Raw genomic sequence first — 20,500 nt, 5'->3', positions numbered from 1 at the left:
ATTAATCTCTGCATTATTATTGCTTGTATATTTAAACTTAAAAAAAAAAAAACCCTACGGCAAAGACTAGGGACAATGCTAACATAGGGCAATTGTCACAGTGCTATGCTCAAGTATATGGAAGTCTTACATTGGTGACAAAATATATAGCTATCTCCTGTCCGTCATGAAAAAAGTATAGACTGAAACAGAAATAGAACAAGTTAAAGATACTGCATAATGCCATGAAGTTTTAAGACAATGAAAACTAGATGTCATTAAACTCACCACTAACTGATGGTAACGGGCTGCATCAGAATCAGCCTGGGGAACTTCTGAACAAAGTTTCCTGGGATACATTTCCCAGTTTTCAACTTCAGAACTGCTCAAGAGTAGGGCTAGAATTAGTTTCAGGTGTTTCTAGTGTACAACAGACTTAAGAACTACTGACCTAGAGACATGTTCCATTTTAAAATTAATCAGAAGCAAGAGAGCACAAGCCAATTTAAAATATGTATGAGATGAGGGAGGACCCAATTCAGTAGCTTTCACCCAGCTACTGAAGCTGACATAAACACTTTACAAAGCACTACACAAAAAAGTAGGACACTCATTATAGCAATTGATCACACACACTGTTCTACCATCTCGTTTCCCTGGTTCACAACGTAGGTTCTAAACTGATGACTTATTGACTTTTCAAACAATTAGACTCCATGCATCAGTGAGGTTGCCTGCTGCTTCTACGAAATCCACAAAGCCCCAACCATTTGTAACCCTCATGTATCTAGACATTACTGAGACAGAAGTACCAAGAAATATTTACTCATAAGATGCGCTGAGTTTTATTCTACATGGTGAGGAGGGGAAGTTGTGAACTACTATAGAGTTGCAATCCACAATTTGAAAAACTGATGCAGTTCAACACTTCACTTTATAAGAAAACTCAAGCCTAGGGGGATGTCATTTCACCATCTTAATCAAATCTTATGTGTGACCTTTCATTTACCAAATTCCCACCGTGAAATCTTAACTCTTAACAATGTGACCCCAAATGACTTCCATCCCTAGGTTCTGCACTCTCTTACTGCAGGCTGACTGTAAGTCAGACTTGAAAGCCAAGATGAGCAGCTCCTTTGTCTAGTTATTACCTCTGACCAAGGCATAAGAATTCACTTAGACAAACAGCTTTCGTAACCTACCTAAAAATAGGCTAGTTCATAAATTTTCTAAACTGTTCTTCCCTGCTGTGAGCAGCCCTTGATCTTTGACTGTAAAACCTAGCAAACTTTGGCATGCTCTAATGTTAGTTTTATAGGTTACTGAAAACCTCTATAAATTTAGCATCATTTCTCAAATCTCAATAGTTTTCTCATTCTGAATGCTTGAACATTTAGGTCACAAATTGAAATAACAGCAGAAAAATACTCATCTTTAGGCAGGTTGTACGGTTACCACTTGGCAAGAAACAGACAAAAATTTAAACAGAGCATAAAAACACTTCAAAGCTTTATGAACTTTGAACTTAGCACACTTTCCTAAATTTTGGTGGTTCCAACTACAGGAAAACCAGACTCTAAAGATTTGAGATGATTTAAGCTAACTCAAAATTTTTCCAATTCCTGACATCAGTACTAGATTTATACTTTTATTATGGTAACATATAGTTGTTACAGTGAGATCTATAAACATATACAGAATTATTATATTTAAATTCATATAGAACAATATTTACATTTTTAAGTTACAGTTTTGAAATCAGAAGATGAAGTACAGCTTAAGTTTACGACAAAGAAAGAAAAACACAAAACAAAAAATAGACAAAGCTAACAGTAAAAATATAACTATCTGTTTTTGATACGTGGAAATGCTCAGAAAGCTACATCTTCTTAATCTGATTGTCCAAATCATTAAAATATGGATGATTCAGTGCCATTTTGCCAGAAATTCGTTTGGCAGGATCATAGACCAACATTTTCTGGAGGGGGGTGTGGGGAGATAAAAAAGAAAAAAGGTTTTGACTTAAGAAATGAACCATAAAAAAATAAAGCTTTAATTTTTCTACCAATAAGCCATAAGCTAATAATTTTAATAAAAATTACTACCAAATGAACATTTCCATTAGTTCAGTACCATACCACATAAATGTCTCAATCCTCCATACTTCACCCTCTAGCTCTTATTCCTTAAATCGTAGATACCTCAATAACCTCTTTCTGCTATAAATTATGCTTTAAGACACAAGCATTCTTAGTGAGATAGAGATAGTTTTAAAACCAGGACATAAATTTAAGAAAGATATCTAGTTAACTATATTTACTTTGAGAATTAAATGGCCATCTGAGTTATTTACAACATTCTTGAAATGGTGGCAATTAGCTATAGTGGTTTCTAATGTAGCTTCCATCAAGTTCCAAATAAAAACAAAACCAGAGCACAATGTGTTATAAACATAGTTAAAATGAGACACTAAATGAATGATGGTCAATCTAGTATTAAACTTAATTTACACATAACCAGAAAAGACTGCATAAAGTTTAATGCTGATCTTAAATTTTATCTTTAAGAAGCATTAATCTTAAAGAAAATCAAATCAATAAGCAAACCAGACATACTTTTACTATCTAGTTACCCTTTGAGCTGCTATTACATATTTAGCACTATATTAAGTGCTTGACACATACCGTGTTACACAATCCTCACAACAAAGTATTGGTCCCATTTTACAATGAGGACACTGAGGCTCAGAGGTTAAGCGGCTTGCCCCAGCAATTCATAAAGCTAAGGAGTGGTAAAGCTTAAATGTGAAACCAAGTCTGATGTTTTACAGTAGTGGTTCTCATCTGGCTGAGATTCTGCCCCTCAGTGAACATTTGGCAATGTCTGGCATTTGGCAATTGTCACAACTGAGAGGAACACGCTACAGGCAGGTATAGGGCAAAGGACTGGAATGTTGTCAAATATCTTACAGTGTACAGGACCGATCCCATTAACAAAAAATGATCCAGTCCAAGATGTCAATACTAGCTAGACTAAGGAATCATGATTTACAGTATTTGAGTTTCATTGACTGAAGTGAAATTCTTTGTGTTCAAGAATTACAGAAGCTAAAAAGACAGATACGAAAGGCCTTCTAAGTCAAATCAACAATATTGATACATAAAATATCTGAATGACAGGTAAAGGACTTGGGATTTCACTGTAAGCAATTTGGAAATCTGAGCTGAATTTAGAGGCATAATGATTTATAAATTCTGAAAGGAGCCCAAAGACCAATTAGAAGATTTATAGGATAATATCACAATATTACATTAGCCAAGATTCATAAAAATTAGTTCCATCTAAAAGCTTAAGATTTAGGGGGCATCTGGGTGGCTCAGTTAAGTGTCTGACTTTAGCTCAGGTCATGATCTCACAGTTCATGGGTATGAGCTCCGTGTAGGGGGTCTGTACTACAGTTTGTGGGTTCAAGCTCTGTGTCGGGCTCTGTGGAGTTCTGCACCACTGGTGCAGAGCCTGCTTGGGACTCTTGCTCCCTCCCTTCTCTCTGACCCTCCCTCACTTGTGCTTTCTCTTTCAAACTAAATGTACTTAAAAAAAAATAAACAAAAGTTCGATATTTAGAGGCGCTAGAGTGGCTCAGTCAGCTAAGAGCCTGACTCTTGATTTCAGCTCAGATCATGATCTCAAGGTTTACAAGATCAAGCCCTGGGTAGGGCTTTGCACTGACAGTGCAGAGCCTGCTTGGGATTCTCTCTGTGCCTCCCCCCCCTCCCACGTGCACTCTCTCTCAAAATAAATAAACTTTAAAAAAAATAAACAAATAAGGGGCGCCTGGGTGGCGCAGTCGGTTAAGCGTCCGACTTCAGCCAGGTCACGATCTCGCGGTCCGGGAGTTCGAGCCCCGCGTCGGGCTCTGGGCTGATGGCTCAGAGCCTGGAGCCTGTTTCCGATTCTGTGTCTCCCTCTCTCTCTGCCCCTCCCCCGTTCATGCTCTGTCTCTCTGTCCCAAAAATAAATAAACGTTGAAAAAAAAAATTAATTAAAAAAAATAAACAAATAAAAGCTCAATATTTTTTTTGTTATTTTTTATTTTTATTTTTTTTAAATATATGAAATTTATTGTCAAATTGGTTTCCATACAACACCCAGTGCTCATCCCAAAAGATGCCCTCTTCAGTACCCATCACCCACCCTCCCCTCCCTCACATCCCCCCATCAGCCCTCAGTTTGTTCTCAGTTTTTTTTTTTGTTTTTTTTTTTTAATTTTTTTTTTTCAACGTTTATTTATTTTGGGGACAGAGAGAGACAGAGCATGAACGGGGGAGGGGCAGAGAGAGAGGGAGACACAGAATCGGAAACAGGCTCCAGGCTCTGAGCCATCAGCCCAGAGCCTGACGCGGGGCTCGAACTCACGGACCGCGAAATCGTGACCTGGCTGAAGCCGGACGCTTAACCGACCGCGCCACCCAGGCGCCCCTGTTCTCAGTTTTTAAGAATCTCATGCTTTGGCTCTCTCCCACTCTAACCTTTTTTTTTTTTTTCCTTCCCCTCCCCCATGGGTTCCTGTTAAGTTTCTCAGGATCCACATAAGAGTGAAAACATGTGGTATCTGTCTTTCTCTGTATGGCTTATTTCACTTAGTATAACACTCTCCAGTTCCATCCACGATGCTACAAAGGGCCATATTTCATTCTTTCTCATTGCCACATAGTACTCCATTGTGTATATAAACCACAATTTCTTTATCCATTCATCAGTTGGACATTTAGGCTCTTTCCATAATTTGGCTATTGTTGAGAGAAAAGCTCAATATTTAAATACTGTTCTAAAAACAATTTTCCTAAAGCAGGCCTAGGACAATTTCTTTTTTATCCTAATAGATTTTTTTGGCCCTATTTTTAAAGAAAACAACTATTAGTTGAGAGTGGCAATGTAGTAGTAAATGCAATTTTTTTTTTTTTTATAGTTACTGCTTTTTTTTTTTTTTTTTTTTGAGAGAGAGACTGAGAGAGAGAGAGAGAGAGCAGGGAAAAGGAGCAGAGGGAAAGAGATAATCTCAAGCAGGCTCCATGCTCAGTGCAGAGCCCTATGAGGGACTTGATCCCAAGGATCCTGGGGTCATGACCTGAGGTGAAATGAACAGTCAGACATTCCCCATGGATTTATAAGAATTACATTATTCCTCCTAACCTTTCTGATGTAGAAACAAGGCACAAAGTAAGAAATGAGAGTTCATGCAGTAAATGGCTTTAATAACTAAAAATATCAAGCAATAAGGAAAAACCTATGTCTCGGATAAATTAAAAAGCAGTACACACTGGGACAAAAAGTTAGAAGGAAAAGCCATTACATACCAGCAACTTAAATAAAGGTGTACTAACCCTGGCCTTGCCTTCACAGAGCATCTTCGCTATGTAAGATTAAAAAGCCAAACAAATAACATCTAATGCTGAATCCTCCTCTCAAAACCACTAATGTTTCTTAGTATCTAAAATGAAGCTAGTAACATAATAAACATTAACAGTCATAACAGCTATGTGCCTAGCACAATATATATTGGCTTTCTATTTCCCAGGTAAAAGACAGGAATTGAGTACATTCAGAATCAATAATGTTGAAATCAGTATAAAGGGTCTTCTTACCGAGAGCAGATCCAAGCCATTTTCATCCAAGTTTTTGACATGTGATGCCAGACTTCCTGGTTTCCACTTGGGAAATGTATTCTTATAGTCCTGTAAAGATTCCACTTCTGGCCACACTTCATTATTGGGGGTGCCCAAAGCTCTAAAAAGCCAGAGAAAAACAAAAAATTATTAAAGCATACATATAATCTTATTGTTATACATGTTGCCTTATTATTATTTCATCTGAAAACTTCTTAAAAGCTTAAATATAAGGCAAAAATACCTGAAAATTCTGAAGAGTTGATCAATTTCTGAATCCCCATGGAAAAGTGGTTTCTTAGTCGCTAATTCTGCAAATATAGTGCCTATACTCCAAATGTCAACTGGAGTTGAGTAGCGAGCTGAACCCAGCAGTACTTCTGGAGATCTATACCAGAGTGTCACTACCTATTACAAAGCAAATTTTTACACTGAATAAAAATACCTTTAAATAAATACATTAAAAATTTTTTTTACTTAAAAATTAAATTAAATATTAAATTTAAGAAATACATTAAATACCTAAATAAAAACATTTATATTTCAGTAGGACTATCCTTTAGAAAGTTCCATTAATTCCTCTGATAATATTGTTTGAAAGTCAATTAACTATACACAATATACTAAATGGAAGATAAATATTTCATTTCTAAGTTCTATTCATTAGGTTAAAAAACACTATACAAACATACCAACTCTTTTCTTGCTTTTCAAATCATTAGAGGAAAAGGATAAAAAAAAAATAGTCAAGATAGCATTCACTTTTCAAAAAAAACAAAAAGGCAATTGATAATAAATTCAGCGTGGCACCGTACAAATGAATGAATACTGCTTACATGCTAACAATGTTAAGTCAGGGACTCCTGGGTGGCTCAGTCAGCTAAACGTCTAACTCTTGATTTCTGCTCAGGTCATGATCTCAGTTTATGCATGAGCTCAAGCCCAGTACGGAGCCTGCTTGGAATTCTCTCCCTCTCTCTGCCCCTACTCCACTAGCACTTGCTTGTGCTTTCTCTCAAAATAAACTTAAAAAAATAAAAACATAAGTCAAATAACAGTGGTCTAGGGCTAATCTATTATTTTACTATCTATAATTTGTCATGGCAAAAATATCATCTCTAACTTAAGCATCTGTTTAAGCCAATGGGAACCAAATAATCTTTATTTATACAGCTATGGGAAAAATAATAAAAAGGGATGATAAAAAGAAGCCAAGACATCTAACCAAATGAACACTGTTCTAAGTTTTGATTTGAAGATAGTCTTTGGGATCAGGGATAGACAACCCCACAGAAGACAGTTTTCCAGAAGCTCTCTACTATACAATTCAATATTCCCTTTCTCTCCAGAAATAACAAATGAAATGCCATGTCATCTGTATTAACACTGAAAAACGTTATAGTAGCTTCTAAATGTACCTGAAACAGTAACCCTTAGGTAAAAAAACCTGTCTTTTAACCAATTTGTGTACCAGATGATCCAAGCAGGAGACAAAAAAACACACAGGAGATTTGCATGGGTAAAGTTTACTAAGAAAGATTCTTAACTAAGAGAGGGTTAGAATAAAGAGACTGACTAATAAGAAATAATAATTTCTAGAACTGTAGCAAGGATAACCCCTTCCTCCTGCAGTGCCTCTCCAACACCATCCACTGACATCACACCTGCTGGCAAAGAAATAATATTTAAAGGTCTGAGTTAGATTTTCACATAACATGCAGTGAAGGGTAAGTGTGGAGCTGAGAGGCAATAAATTAATCCTGCACAATGGAAACCTTTATTATTTCTTTCTTGACTTAAAAAACAAATACAGAAAACAATCCAGCAATCACACATACTCTAAAACACAAAAACCACTCTTCTACATACCTCATGTGTATATACTCTAATAGGTATTCCAAAAGCTCTGGCGAGGCCAAAATCAGCCAATTTAATTGTTCCTTTGTCATCAATCAATAGATTTTGAGGTTTTAAGTCTCTGTGCAAAACTCTTCTGGAGTGGCAAAACACAATCCCTTGTAGAATTTGGTACAAGTAACTCTGGAAGAAGGAAACATAAGTTAGAAACTTAACTGTACCACACAATAATTTTCTAAATAATCTTCGTGGGTTTGTTTCAAAGATATAAGAAATTATAATGCAGGTAAACAATTTAACTGCCACAAAAGCTTTCAGGCCATTTGAGACTAGCAAGCAGCATTTGGGGGGAGAAGCCCACTGATATGCTAAGATATTCACCTTATGGACACATCCATATGAACTCATTTAGTCTTCTACTATTTTTCATCTCTCATTCTTTTTTCATCTCTTATTCTTAAGTCCCAATTAGTTTTCTGTATAGAAAGTTTTTTAAACTTTTATCTATATACTTATAGCAACTCTAATTTTATTAAGATTTGTCCATCTCTATTTCTTATTACATATTCATTTCCTCTTTAGAAACCCTGGTCACAGATTCCAAAAGAAATAACAAACAGGATATTATGATTATATATTTAAATAGAGACAATTATTGTAACATGCTATTTATTAGTTCAGAGAAAAGTATTATACAAGACAGGTGTTGCCAAGACAACGTAATTGTCATTTGAAGCAACATGAATATTACAGAAATCTGAAGTATAAATAGTGACAATATTGACTTATAAAGTTCAAAATTATAAAATAATACATAAAATCAACTGTTGGAACAAATGGCTAACCATTAAGATCCCTAGTTCTTTATACCAAAATAAAACTTTGATCCATCCACACAATTTAAAACAAACAAAAGGGAGGTGTGGCAACCTACTAAAAAATATTGTCAAGTATTATTCTAGCATACACGATGTTTGAAAGACATATAAGCTAAAGTCCAAAAGTTATGTATAAGACTGTTAAATATATGATAAAAATTATTAACGGTATATGCCATTAACAAGTCAAAACAACAAAAGAAAAAAGGAATAAAGGGAGTATTATCAACATGTTAGCAAAAAGGACCTTAGAGACCAGTGAAAAAATATCCTAACAGAAACATCAATGAAGATGTTTATAAGTGGCTAAAAAATGAAAAATTATTAAATGAGATACAAAATATTTGCCTTTTTCACATGATGGACTGATAAAATATTTAAAAGATTGATAAAGCTAGGTACTAAAACAGTAACTGTTACCCACCACAATGAGTAAACTGCTACAAGTCTTTGGAGGGCAACTGGCACTATCATGATTTTAAATGTAAATAAACATCTTCAACTCATTGATTCAAGTTATAAGAACTTATCCTATAAAATTGCAAATGAAGATCAATATACATAAGGATTCACTGCAGGATTGTTCCTAAGAGCATGAATCACCAAGCTGGAAAACAATTTCAATGTTTATTAGTATGGAACTGGTTTAAATAATCAGATCAAACATTTAGGTAAACAGGTAAGGCTATATGTTGAATGTTTCACAGTAAAAGGGTTTTACAGTTTTGTAAAACAGCGTATGTATGTACACAAAGTTGACATGCAAGTGTCTGTAAGACTATTAAAAAACTAACAATGGGTACCTACCTCTGAGAAGTGGTTTGGTAGAGTTAGTGTAAAGATAAGACATATCCACATATACACTTCAGTGCTTTTAAAAAAATTATACATTTATAATTTAGAAATTATACATTTATAATATAGAAATGTCTATTGTAAATTAACCACAACATTCAAAACCAGAATAAAATAAAACCACTTGCCATCATTACCTTACCCCAAGCTTTTGTTACATTGTTTCACATATATCTGACCCTCAAATAAAGACCAAAACATCCTAGCTTCCAACAATGGAATACATACCTACTGGTTTTGTTGTCTCAGGCACAACTTTTCACTCTACAACTAGAAGCAGTATCTAGTAATAAAAGGGGTAACAATCTAACCTATAGACTGTGGAAAAAAAATCTTCCTAGTTCTACTTCCTAACACTCTTTCCAAGGATGTTTCCCCCAAAACACAGGAACTTCTACAGAATAGACCCTTTACACTCACAATGGATAAATACTAATAAACTTAAGTAAGCTTTTTACCTTAACAAGTGAAGATTCCATGAACTGACCAGGAGGGATGGAATCTAAGTATTTCTTGAGATCCATGGAAAGGAATTCAAAGATGAGATATAACCTGGAATCTTGCATAAGCACATCCTGAAGACTGAAAAACAAAACAATTATATGGAAAAAAATATCTACGAAACATTTTTGACCTCTCACAAAATAAAACTTCCAAAAACTTAACAGTGGCTATCACAGAAAGTGAAGCTTTAAGAAATGTTCTGTAACAACAAAAAGTACATACTGTTTTGGGAAAGAAGAGATGGTAGCTTCCCTAGTAATGAAAACCTTAGTTCTAAACTAGAATTTGAGAAAGGACTCTCAGGGCAGCAACTGAAAATTACGTAATATTATACAGAAGGTACTAACTGTCAAACCACTTCTATTACAAAAGAACATTTCTAGGTTGACTACTTGTTGCTCAGAGTTTTTTTCATTGAAGTGAATTACAGAAATAAATTTTAAAATTTATTAGGAACCCTTAACAGTTGCTCATTGTCTCCAACCCCAGAAGAATGCAATTTAACCATAACTTGGCCTGTTAGGAAACACCCTCCCTCCCCGCCAATACCAATCCAAATAGTTAAAAGAAAGAAAAACACTTTTCTTTCTCATCTGACAGAACTACCTGTCTTAGGACTCTGATTAAGAGGTCTTCAAGGACCAAAGCTCAGACTGGTATAGGTGATAAAGGTGTGTGAAAAAGGACTTTTTTCTCCCTTGGCTGGTTTACCTTGAGTTTTCAGCTCCCAATACTAATCTCTTATCACCCTGCTCCTGTTTTAACAGCCCATGTTTCCTATGCCTGGCACCCCCAATTAACAAAAATAGTAGGGTTCTCTTCTGCTCAGCAATTAGACCAGATATTAAGCAAATGTAAAAATTTCTACGTTGAAATTCACACTTGAAATAGTATGCGGAAAATGGTTTAAATTCAAATATACCATACCTGACTATATTTGGATGACGAAGTTCTTTTAATAGAGAAATTTCCCGAATCGCAGTACTAGGAACCCCTTCCTCTTCACTTTCTAGTCTGATTTTCTTCATGGCTACCACTTGACCTGTAGTTTTGTGTCTACCCTTATACACAACTCCATAGGTACCTGAAATAGACAAAGTAAATGTCTACTATACGACACCCTCCACAAACTAAGATTTTACAAAATGACTCATCTTGTAAAATGTCACGTGATAGAAATGTCTACTGTGACCAGCTAGGAAGTATCATACTCATGATGATACTCTCATCACTTCCAAAAAGAAATTGCAGGTAACTACAACCTATCACATCTATAGTTTAGAAATAAAGTTCATGTAGTCATCACAATTTTCCCATACATTTAAATAACAATTTCCCAGCACATTTTAGAGAAGAAAACGGATCCTTTGCAGATCGAAATTTATCTCTTTTCAAATATCCAATCTAACAATAAAGCAGGCATAAAATACAGGGTGAGGATTTGGGCTGAGGAATTATTAACAGGAGTCACTGTGACACTTTCAGAAAACTTTGTATAGACTGCTTTATGCATATCAAATACATACTCAACCCTTATCTAAAAAAGAATGGGGCTAAAATATTTTATTAAATATTTATTAAATATGGGGCACCTGGGTGGCTTAGTCGGTTTAAGCATCTGACTTTGGCTCAGGTCATAATCTCAAGGTTCATGAGTTCAAGCCCAGCATCAAGCTCTCTGCTATCAGCACAGGGCCTGCTTCAGATCCTCTGTCTCCCGCTCTCTCTGCCCTTCCACTGCTCATGCTTTCAGTCTCTCAAAGATAAACAAACATTACAAAATATATATTTATAAAATCTATTAAAGTTCACAATATCTACTATATAGTAGGAAAGCCTCCCACCCATTCTGAAGTTAACAAGAACACTGATTTGTATATATATAGGCTTCAGATAAGGAGTAACAATGTCAATATAAGGGATCTTGGGCAGGAGAAGGGTGGATAAAGAGGACAGAAGTGGCAATATTAAGGGAGGCAGATTAGTTGATTTAAAAAGTTCATATACAGGACACATTTAGTCCCCAGATTTAGTGCGTTTTAAAACTGGAGTGGGAGGGGTGCCTGGTTCAGTAGGTGAAACATGTGACTCTTGATCTCAGGGTCATGAGGTCAAGCCCCATGATGGGTGTGAAGCCTACTTAAAATTAAAATAAACAGGGGCACCTGGGTGGCTCAGTTAGGGATTCGATTTTGGCACAGGTCATGATCTCGCAGTTTGCGAGTCCGAGCCCTAAGTTGGGGTCTGTGCTGACAGCTCAGAAGCTGGAGCTTGTTTTGGATTCTGTGTCGCCCACTCTTTCTGCCCCTTCCGTGCTCATGCTGTCTCTCAAAAATAAACATTAAAAAAATTTTTCAAATTAAAATAAATAAATAAAATCTTAAATAAATACAATCTTTAAACTGGAATTGGAAAATTTAGGGGGATCCTGAACTGCTTGACTATACATAAAATTTTACTGAATACCTTATTATTCTTCTGTAACATCAGTATAACTTCAAAAGTGATTAGAGTACATTTTTCTAAAGAGATCTATTCTAGTTTTTACTAGTTTCTCCAAAGGTAGCAATGTTTTTAAAAAGGCTAAGAACTACTATCAAATTATCTACTGGCTTAATTAGATTATTAGAGATGGTTTGGTGAGTGGCAAACTGATGTTATATAAACTTTGTTCTAATTTTGTTTTAAGATTTTATTTTTGAGTAATCTCAACACCCAACATAGGGCCTGACCTCATAACCCTGAGATCCAAAGTTGCATACTCTACCAAGTGAGCCAGCCAGGATCCCCTAATTTTGTTTTAAAGAGAAATTCTAGGGGTGCCTGGGTAGTTCAGTTAACTGACTTAGGCTCAGGTCATGATCTCATGGTTCGTGAGTTCAAGCCTCATGTCAGGCTCTGTGCTGATGGCTCAGAGCCTGAAGCCTGCTTCAGATTCTGTGTGTGTGTCTGTGTGTGTGTGTGTGTGTGTGTGTGTACGCGCGCCTCCCCCACTCATGCTCTGTCTCTCTCAAAAATAAACATCCAAAAAAAATTTTTTTTAATTCTATACAATAGTGGGTCTTCCTAAATACTGGTGTCATTTTAAAGACAGAATTTGACTAAAGAGCCATTTCACATTATTTTGATTAACTCTGGATTAACTGTCACTCTTGGACGACCAAAGTCATTCCAGATTTTAAAAACCTCAATTTTATGGATCTTTACAACCATCTTTACAGATACCAACAGAAAATTGGTAACTTTCTGTACACTTAAAATCTGTCCATTTTTTGGGTATAAATCATACTTGCATCAAAAAACACAAAAGTAGTTAAGTCAGAAGCACAATCACCTGGCACACTGTGAAAGCAGACTCAGGAAGAATCATCACTTGCATAAATATAAGCAGTTAATGGTAAATTCAGGACTAAATTTTTCCCCCTAATATTCTTTCTTTCCTTCAAGTGTACAACCTCATCAAGGTCTAAAATTTACTCATAACAATTAATTAACTTATAGCCAACACTTAGTATTTACCCAATTTTAGAAATCACAAGTGCTCTATGGTTCTCTTTCTCTTTTTGAGCCATTACCCCTCATAACTACTGGTACAGAGCTCTAGTTAAACAGACCAGAATGATTCTACTAGGCAATTACCAAAAATTATTTATAAGATGCATGCATGGTATGTACTCTGAAATGAATTAAACATTATTAAATTTTTAAAAATGTTATAGTCAAAGTTATGGAGACTCTAAATGCTAAGCACAAAACCTTTATGTAACACATGTTTATTGAGTGAATAAAGGCCAAGTTAGGTCCCACATCATGGATATAGCTACCATGATCCAAAAAGATGTTTTCTCATGATAGAGTTCAAAAACTAAAGTGACAACACTCAGATCTTTGTAATTTAGAAGAAACCAGAAAATGTCTTTGTAATAACTGAAATAAGAAAAGTCTATATTTAAGAAATGAATCAGGTTGTCAAAAACTAAAAGTGTTGGGGCGCCTGGGTGCTCAGTCGGTTGAGCGTCCGACTTCGGCTAAGGTCATGATCTAGCGGTCTGTGAGTTCAAGCCCCGCGTGGGGCTCTGTGCTGACAGCTCAGAGCCTGGAGCCTGCTTCGGATTCTGTGTCTCCCTCTCTCTCTGACCCTCCCCCGCTCATGCTCTGTCTCTCTCTGTCAAAAATAAATAAAACATTTAAAAAAATTTTTTAATAAAAAAAACCTCAACGTGTCAAGATAGAAAAGGTAGGGGAACTATTCTAAGTTAGAAAAGATTAAGGAGATATCAATCACTAAATGAAATGCAGAACACTGACTAGATCTTCAGAAGATACATGCAGAAGTATTCGAAGTAAGACATATCTGCAGCCACCCTGGAAAACAGTATGGAGGTTCCTCAAAAGTTAAAAATAGAACTACCCCTCAACCCAGCAATTGTGCTACTTGGTATTCATCCAAAGGATACAAAAATGTTGATTTGAAGGGGCACATGCACCCCAATGTGTATAGCAGCACTATCAACAATAGCCAAAGTATGAAAACACCCAAATGTCCATCGACTGACGAATGGATAAAGCATTTGTGGTATACATATGTACAACGAAATAATATTCGGCAATGAGAAAGAATGAAAGATTGCCATTTGCAACAATGTGGATGGAACTAGAGTATATTATACTAAGTGAAGTCAGTCAAAGACAAATATCAGGATTTCACTCATGTAGAATTTAAGATACAAAACAGATGAACATAAGGGAAGGAAAGAAAAAATAAGACAAAAACAGAGAGGGGGGCAAATCTCAAGAGACTCTTAAATACAGAGAACAAACTGAGGGTTGCTGGTGGAGTGTTAGGTGGGAGAAGGGCTAAAGGGGTGAGGGGCATTAAGGAAGACACTTATTGGGATGAACAGAGGGTGTTAAATGTAAGTGATGAATCAGTAAATTCTATTCCTCAAATTATTATTACACTCTGTTAACGAACTTGGATTTAAATTAAAAAAATAAGTAAAGCACACCACTACAACTTACTTTACACTGGTCAACAGAAAAACAATATGCTAAAACACAGATAATAAAGTAAATGTGACAAAACTAACATCTTGGTAAAAGGTATTACAGGTTTATTAAATTTATCTTTCAACTTCTCTGTATGTTTGGAAATAAAATAAAAAGTTGAGGGAAAGAAATTTAACTTTTCAAATCAGTACTATAATGTTAAAATTTGACCAGGTATCTGGCAAAAAGCAAAAGAAAATACTGTGTGAAAGATATCATCTAGGCCTTAAATTATTTGTACAATTTATTTTTTCAAAAACAATGTCCACCAAAGGGGCGCCAGGGTGGCTCAGTCAGTTGAGCGTGTCCGACTTCAGCTCAGGTCATGATCTCACAGCTCGTTGAGTTCAAGCCTCACATCAGGCTCTGTGCTGACAGCTCAGAGCCTGGAGCCTGCGTCGGACTCTGTGTCTCCCTCTCTCTTCCCCTAACCCATTCACATTCTGTCTCTGTCTCTCTCAAAAATAAATAAACAGAAAAAAAAATTTAAGAAAAAAAAAATGTCCCACATAATCTAAAACTGCCAGACACTGGAGTAGTCAAAACAATACAAGCCAGAAAAAGAAACAGGAAAAAACACTAAGGGAAACTGATGTTATTATCAAATATTTGACTACATCCAATAGTGCTGGACACTACTGCCAGGCACTGTTCAAACAGCTGTGAACAAGACAAAATCCCAAACCTCACAAAGCTTACTTACAGTGTAGCAAAGAAAAAGGATATTAAGGAAAACAAATTGAAAGAATTGCCATTGCCAAAGGCAATGAACAAGGCATATGAGGAGGTATCATGTAGAAGAATTGGGGAGGCTCGTAACTCCAGTAAATAGACTACATTTCAGATTACGCTCTGAACCACTTCTATTTGTAGTAGCAATTACAGTACCTTCCTCAAGAGTCAAATCTGTAGTCTCTTGCATGTTAGGAGTTCCAGAGTTTCAAAGAAAAACACATTTACACAAAAAGACTGTTTCTTTTTATTCCAAACTAAAAATCAGAACTCATTAAATTCTCTGAAGACTTAAGAAAAACTCAAAGCAGAAAACATTAAGTCTGTTAATCAAACCTATTTTTAACTCAGAAACAAGACTAGCTTAGTTGACCAGGTGTTAATAAAGTATCTAAGTGATTTTTTTAAAAAATCATCTAACATTTGTAAGTTAAGAACAAGAATCAATCTCTAACCCAACCACCACCCAAACATATCATTAGTATCTTACTAAATTCTTTCCAGTATTCTGCCCTTGGCTTTTTAGTAGTATTCCTTGTACAAGTATAGTTTTGGAGAACACTAACAATACACTAGTCAGAAACATCCCTGAAACAGAATCTACATACATAGGGGTACCTATGTCGGTTGAGCATCTGACCTTTGATTTCAGCTCAGGTTGTGCATTTTCTCACGGTTCCTGGAATTGAGCACCGAGTTGTACCAAAGCAGAGCCTGCTTGGGATTCTCTCTCCCTCTTTCTACCCCTCCCCTGCTCATGCTCTCAAAAATAAAAAAAAATAAAATAAAAAAACAAAAAACAAACCCTATATAAATTAGACTCTAATAGTATAAGTTGTACCATTTATTCCTATAGAGTTTAGAATGTTAATACCAAGACTTTTATATAGAAACTTAGATGCTCTTGGGGCGCCTGAATGGCTCAGTCAGTTAAGCATCTGACTCTTGATTTTAGCTCAGGTCATGACCTCAGGGTTTATGGGTTCAAGCCTGCATAGGGCTTTGATGCTGGCCGAACAGAGCCTGTTTGGGATTCTCTCTCCCTCATGCCTCTCCCTCACTCACATGTTCTCTATCCTTCTCTCTCAAAAATAAACAAACAAACTTTAAAAATTAAAAAAGAAAGTTAGATTTTATGTTGGGGGGAAAAAGGCAAAGGGATATTTTTACCCATCACTTATGCCATATAAACATTCTTTAAAAACTTTAATGAAAGTACTACAGAAAGGGAATGAATAATTATACATAAGAGTTATTGGTTTAGAATTGTTTAAACATGTAAACAAGACAGATCATTTAAATCTAGGGAAACTATATAGAAAACTTATTTAAATTGGCTTAATAGCCTATTGTAGCAGCTTAGAAAGTTTAGGTAAAAATATTTACCTTAAAAACAATTGTAGGAGATTAAAAGTACACTGTTAAACCTAATTCTACTGCCCTAACCTTTCCCAACACACATACGAGTTATCAACAGTCTTCTCAAATTACAAATACTGCTTTAAGTGTTTCATATTTAAGATAATTGGGGGGAAGAGGGTTGCCAGGTAATCATATCAGAATTTCAATTCTCTTGGATATGAACATTTTTGTGTTTAAGTTACCATGTAAAGAACATATAATTAATGCACATTAGCACAGGATACCATAAAGATTTGATTTTAATATTTACATGTCTTTATGTCACAGATGTTATAAGCATTACAAAATCCTTTTTTAAAACTTGGGTATTAAAAACACTCACCTTCTCCGATTTTCTCTATTTTGGTATAGTCTTCCATAGTTAATCGTAGATATGGTAGATCCTGGAATGAGAGGAAAAACTAATTTGATCACATGATCACCTGCCACTATAACTCAAAAGGTGGTTTAAAGTTTGTAATGAGATACAATGTGTAAAGCATTTTCCACAGTCTCTAGTACAGTGTTAATTTCCCATTAATATTAGTTACGTTAAAACAACACTTACAGGGCACCTGGGTGGCTCAGTCGGTTAAGTGTCCAACTTCGGCTCAGGTCATATCTCGGTTACTGAGTTGAGCCCCAGGGCAGTCTCAGTGCTTGCTGACAGCAAAGAGCCTGCTTGGGATTCTCGGTCTCCCTCTCTCTCTGCCCCTCCCACACATATTTGCCTGTGTGCTCTCACTCTCAAAATAAATAAACATTAAAAAAACCAAAACACTTATAAAGGAAAGGACTTCTGCAATTAAGATTTTCCCACCTTTCTTGGCTCTTAAAACATCAGAAGTATTTGTGTATCTTAACCAGTATAGTAGTTGCTTCTTCCAAACAAATTAACACTCAAATTTAGACACAAACTTATGTATACACCCCAAACAAAAAACAAAAGTATGTTCTCTTTACGTAACACTTCTAAGAAGCACCAATGTGTGCTAGTTATACACCCAAACATTTCCGTAAATAATATTTGACTGAATTTGTACCGCTTGATATTTTTTTGAAGAGAATTCAAAAGAAACATTTATTTTTTTTAATTTTTAACATTTATTCAGTTTTTGAGAGACAGAGCATGAGTGGAAGAGGGGCAGAGAGAGAAGGGAGGCACAAAATCCAAAGTAGGCTCCAGGCTCTGAGCTGTCAGCACAGAGCCCCACGCGGGGCTTGAACTCACCAACCGCTAGATCATAACCTGAGCCAAAGTCGGATACTTAACCAACTGAGCCACCCAGGCGCCCCAAGAAACAGTTTTTAAAGACACAAGTAGCAGGACGCACAGCTGGCTCAGTCAGAAGAGTGTACAATTCTTAATCTCAGGGTTGTGAGTTCCAGTCTCATGTTGGAAAGAGCACATTTCACTCACACTCACACACACACACACACACACACACACACACACACACACTGGGTGCAGAGATTACTTAAAAATCTTAAAAAAAAAAAAAAAAAAGACACCAGTAGGGAGCTAATGTGGCCATTACTGCTCACCCATTAGCAAGACCGTTTTAATGTCTGCTAAAATGCTGACAAGACACTCAAAACTTCCACAGCTGAGAAGTTTGCCGATGAAACATAACTTCAGAAGCCCAAATCATAATTCCCTTGATTTCCTAACACACTCCTCTCCTCACTGATAAGATCATATATGTAAAGGTGACTCTGAGTGACACTTTAAGTTCTATTTCTCACATTCATCTGCAAAATTATCCCAGAAGTAGAGACAAATCTTTTTAAATGAACAAAAAATTGCACTACATTGTCATGAGGGCCAATCTTAAATATTTTTTATTTTAATGTTACAAAATAGCAATAATTAGGATAATTGCCTTTTTTTTTACAATATCCAGATTTAATATGCCTAATGAACAATAAGACTTCGAGCTCTCTTTGAACAAATGGCTAAAACTTCAATTTCAAAGTTGGGTTTAATTACCCTCCCTCCATTTTCCTGTTTGTAACAGTTTAAAATAAAGGATGTCACTTTAAAATGCCTTTTGAATATCTTCTGGGGCTGCGTACTAGCAGCAGGATGTAAAATGCCAATGGCTTCATCTCCTAGCCAGAGACCTCCAGGTCTTTAAAGGAAGCGGGACGTGCACATGACCAACTCTAGTATTAAATAAAAATACTAACACACATACATATTTGTATCTATCTCTACGCATTTCTTAGCTTTCCACTTTGCATTGTACGTAACAGCCACCAAGCATAAAATTAAAACGAAAAATATCCAAATTCCCTCTGGCTCTATGCCTCGGCCAAGTGTTTTTAAGCGCCTTGGGTGCACAAGGGCCCTGGGCACGGAGGCAAGTCCGAGAAGGCCCACAGGTTAGTTCGGTGTTCCGGGACGGCCTGGGTTTGGGAACCGGCGTGGGTATCTGGCCCCGGAGCCGTCTGGCCTTCCGCCCCCGAAGGCTAGAGCAGGACGCACAGGGGACAGGCCGGAGCCGCAGGGCCTAAGACGGAGCCTGGCACTCCGCGTCGTCGAACCAATGCAAGGGTTTGGCTTCAACCAAGACCCGAAAGCCTCCTCAGCCAGGTCGGCGGCATTTTTCCGGAACAGCCGACCGCGACCCCTGACTGCAACTCCGAGGCCAGGGCAGCCCCAGCCCTCCCCGGTGTACGTCCGCTGGGTCTGGGCTCCCGTGAACCTTCCTGGAAAGCCGGGGCCAGGCCCGGAGCCGAGTGGAGGCCCGGCCTAGTCTCCACAGGCCCGGCCTGGCCCCGCGCAGACCCCCGCTGCCCAGCCCGGCCTCCTAGTACCACCCGGTTCCTCAGCACTCCTTCTCGGGGGCCTCCGAGCCGACCCCCGCCGAGCACACACCCCGTAGGCATGACCCTGACCTCAGCAACTCTACCCGGCTTATTATCCCACGACGAAAGCGGCAGCAGCTACCACGTCAGCGTCGCTCTCACCTCAACTTCCAAGAGCCAGCTTTGGAGTTAAGTGCAAGCTGTTTCAAACTCACCGCGCTAAAGGGTCCGGGGCCCACCAATCAGATAGCCCGTAGACTTTCAAAGGAGCCAATCGGAGCCCAGCCACGCTTGGGCGGGCCTTCCCGGGTGGCTAAAGCGCGAAAAAAAATGGAAAGGGCGGCTGGAGAAAAAGCAGGAGGGCGGGCGCCAACTGAGTCTTAGCGCAGGCGCTTTCATTCAGCCCAGAAGAGTGTCGTCCTACTGTTTCTAGTCGTCGGAAATCTACCGTTCACCCTGGGTCGGGTATTTCCCCTTCCAGTATTGGCAAAAATAAAACTTTTTGCACTCAAAGTGATACTACATATACATTTAGATTCCATTACTTTCACTTATAATACTTAAAGCTAGCGTATATTTATGTGTTTCTAAGTCGGTGATTTTTCCAGCTAGGCCAAAGAAGGAGCACATTTCACACATGCATGCATACATATACATATATGGATATATAGATATACGTATATATATGTATGTGTGCATATATATATATATGCATATACACACACACACAGATATATATACAGATATATTCACTTTCTAAAATGTTTA

General features: G+C 37.1%; 1 protein-coding gene across 3 annotated transcripts; it reads right to left on the bottom strand.

Annotated features, from left to right (window-relative positions):
* Window positions 1–808: 808 nt before the first annotated feature.
* CDK1 (cyclin dependent kinase 1) lies at window positions 809–19,951 on the bottom strand. 3 transcript variants are annotated; one of them, XM_043596414.1, is made up of 8 exons: window positions 19,823–19,951; window positions 17,265–17,325; window positions 10,667–10,823; window positions 9,694–9,817; window positions 7,515–7,685; window positions 5,890–6,053; window positions 5,625–5,766; window positions 809–1,957 (listed from the first exon to the last, which is right to left on the bottom strand). In XM_043596414.1, exons 2-8 carry the CDS (start codon window positions 17,299–17,301, stop codon window positions 1,859–1,861), a joined length of 894 nt encoding a protein of 297 aa, XP_043452349.1. In that variant the 5' UTR covers window positions 17,302–17,325; window positions 19,823–19,951; the 3' UTR covers window positions 809–1,858. The 3 variants fall into 3 exon arrangements, with proteins under 3 accessions (XP_043452349.1, XP_043452351.1, XP_043452352.1); XM_043596416.1 differs by having other exon boundaries at window positions 19,895–19,950; XM_043596417.1 differs by having other exon boundaries at window positions 19,837–19,948.
* Window positions 19,952–20,500: the final 549 nt, after the last annotated feature.

The sequence above is a fragment of the Prionailurus bengalensis genome, chromosome D2, assembly GCF_016509475.1.
Source record: "Prionailurus bengalensis isolate Pbe53 chromosome D2, Fcat_Pben_1.1_paternal_pri, whole genome shotgun sequence".
NCBI lineage: Eukaryota > Metazoa > Chordata > Mammalia > Carnivora > Felidae > Prionailurus > Prionailurus bengalensis.
This window is presented reverse-complemented; position numbering and strand designations above follow the sequence as displayed.

Excerpts from the sequence above, each read along its gene's own strand:
- CDK1 (XM_043596414.1), bottom strand. The coding sequence starts at position 17,301 with ATGGAAGACTATACCAAAATAGAGAAAATCGGAGAAG. Across the intron at positions 9,818-10,666 it reads CGTCATCCAAATATAGTCAG|TCTTCAGGATGTGCTTATGC; the intron begins GTATGGTATATT and ends TTTGTTTTTCAG. Across the intron at positions 6,054-7,514 it reads TTAGAGTATATACACATGAG|GTAGTGACACTCTGGTATAG; the intron begins GTATGTAGAAGA and ends GCTTTGTAATAG.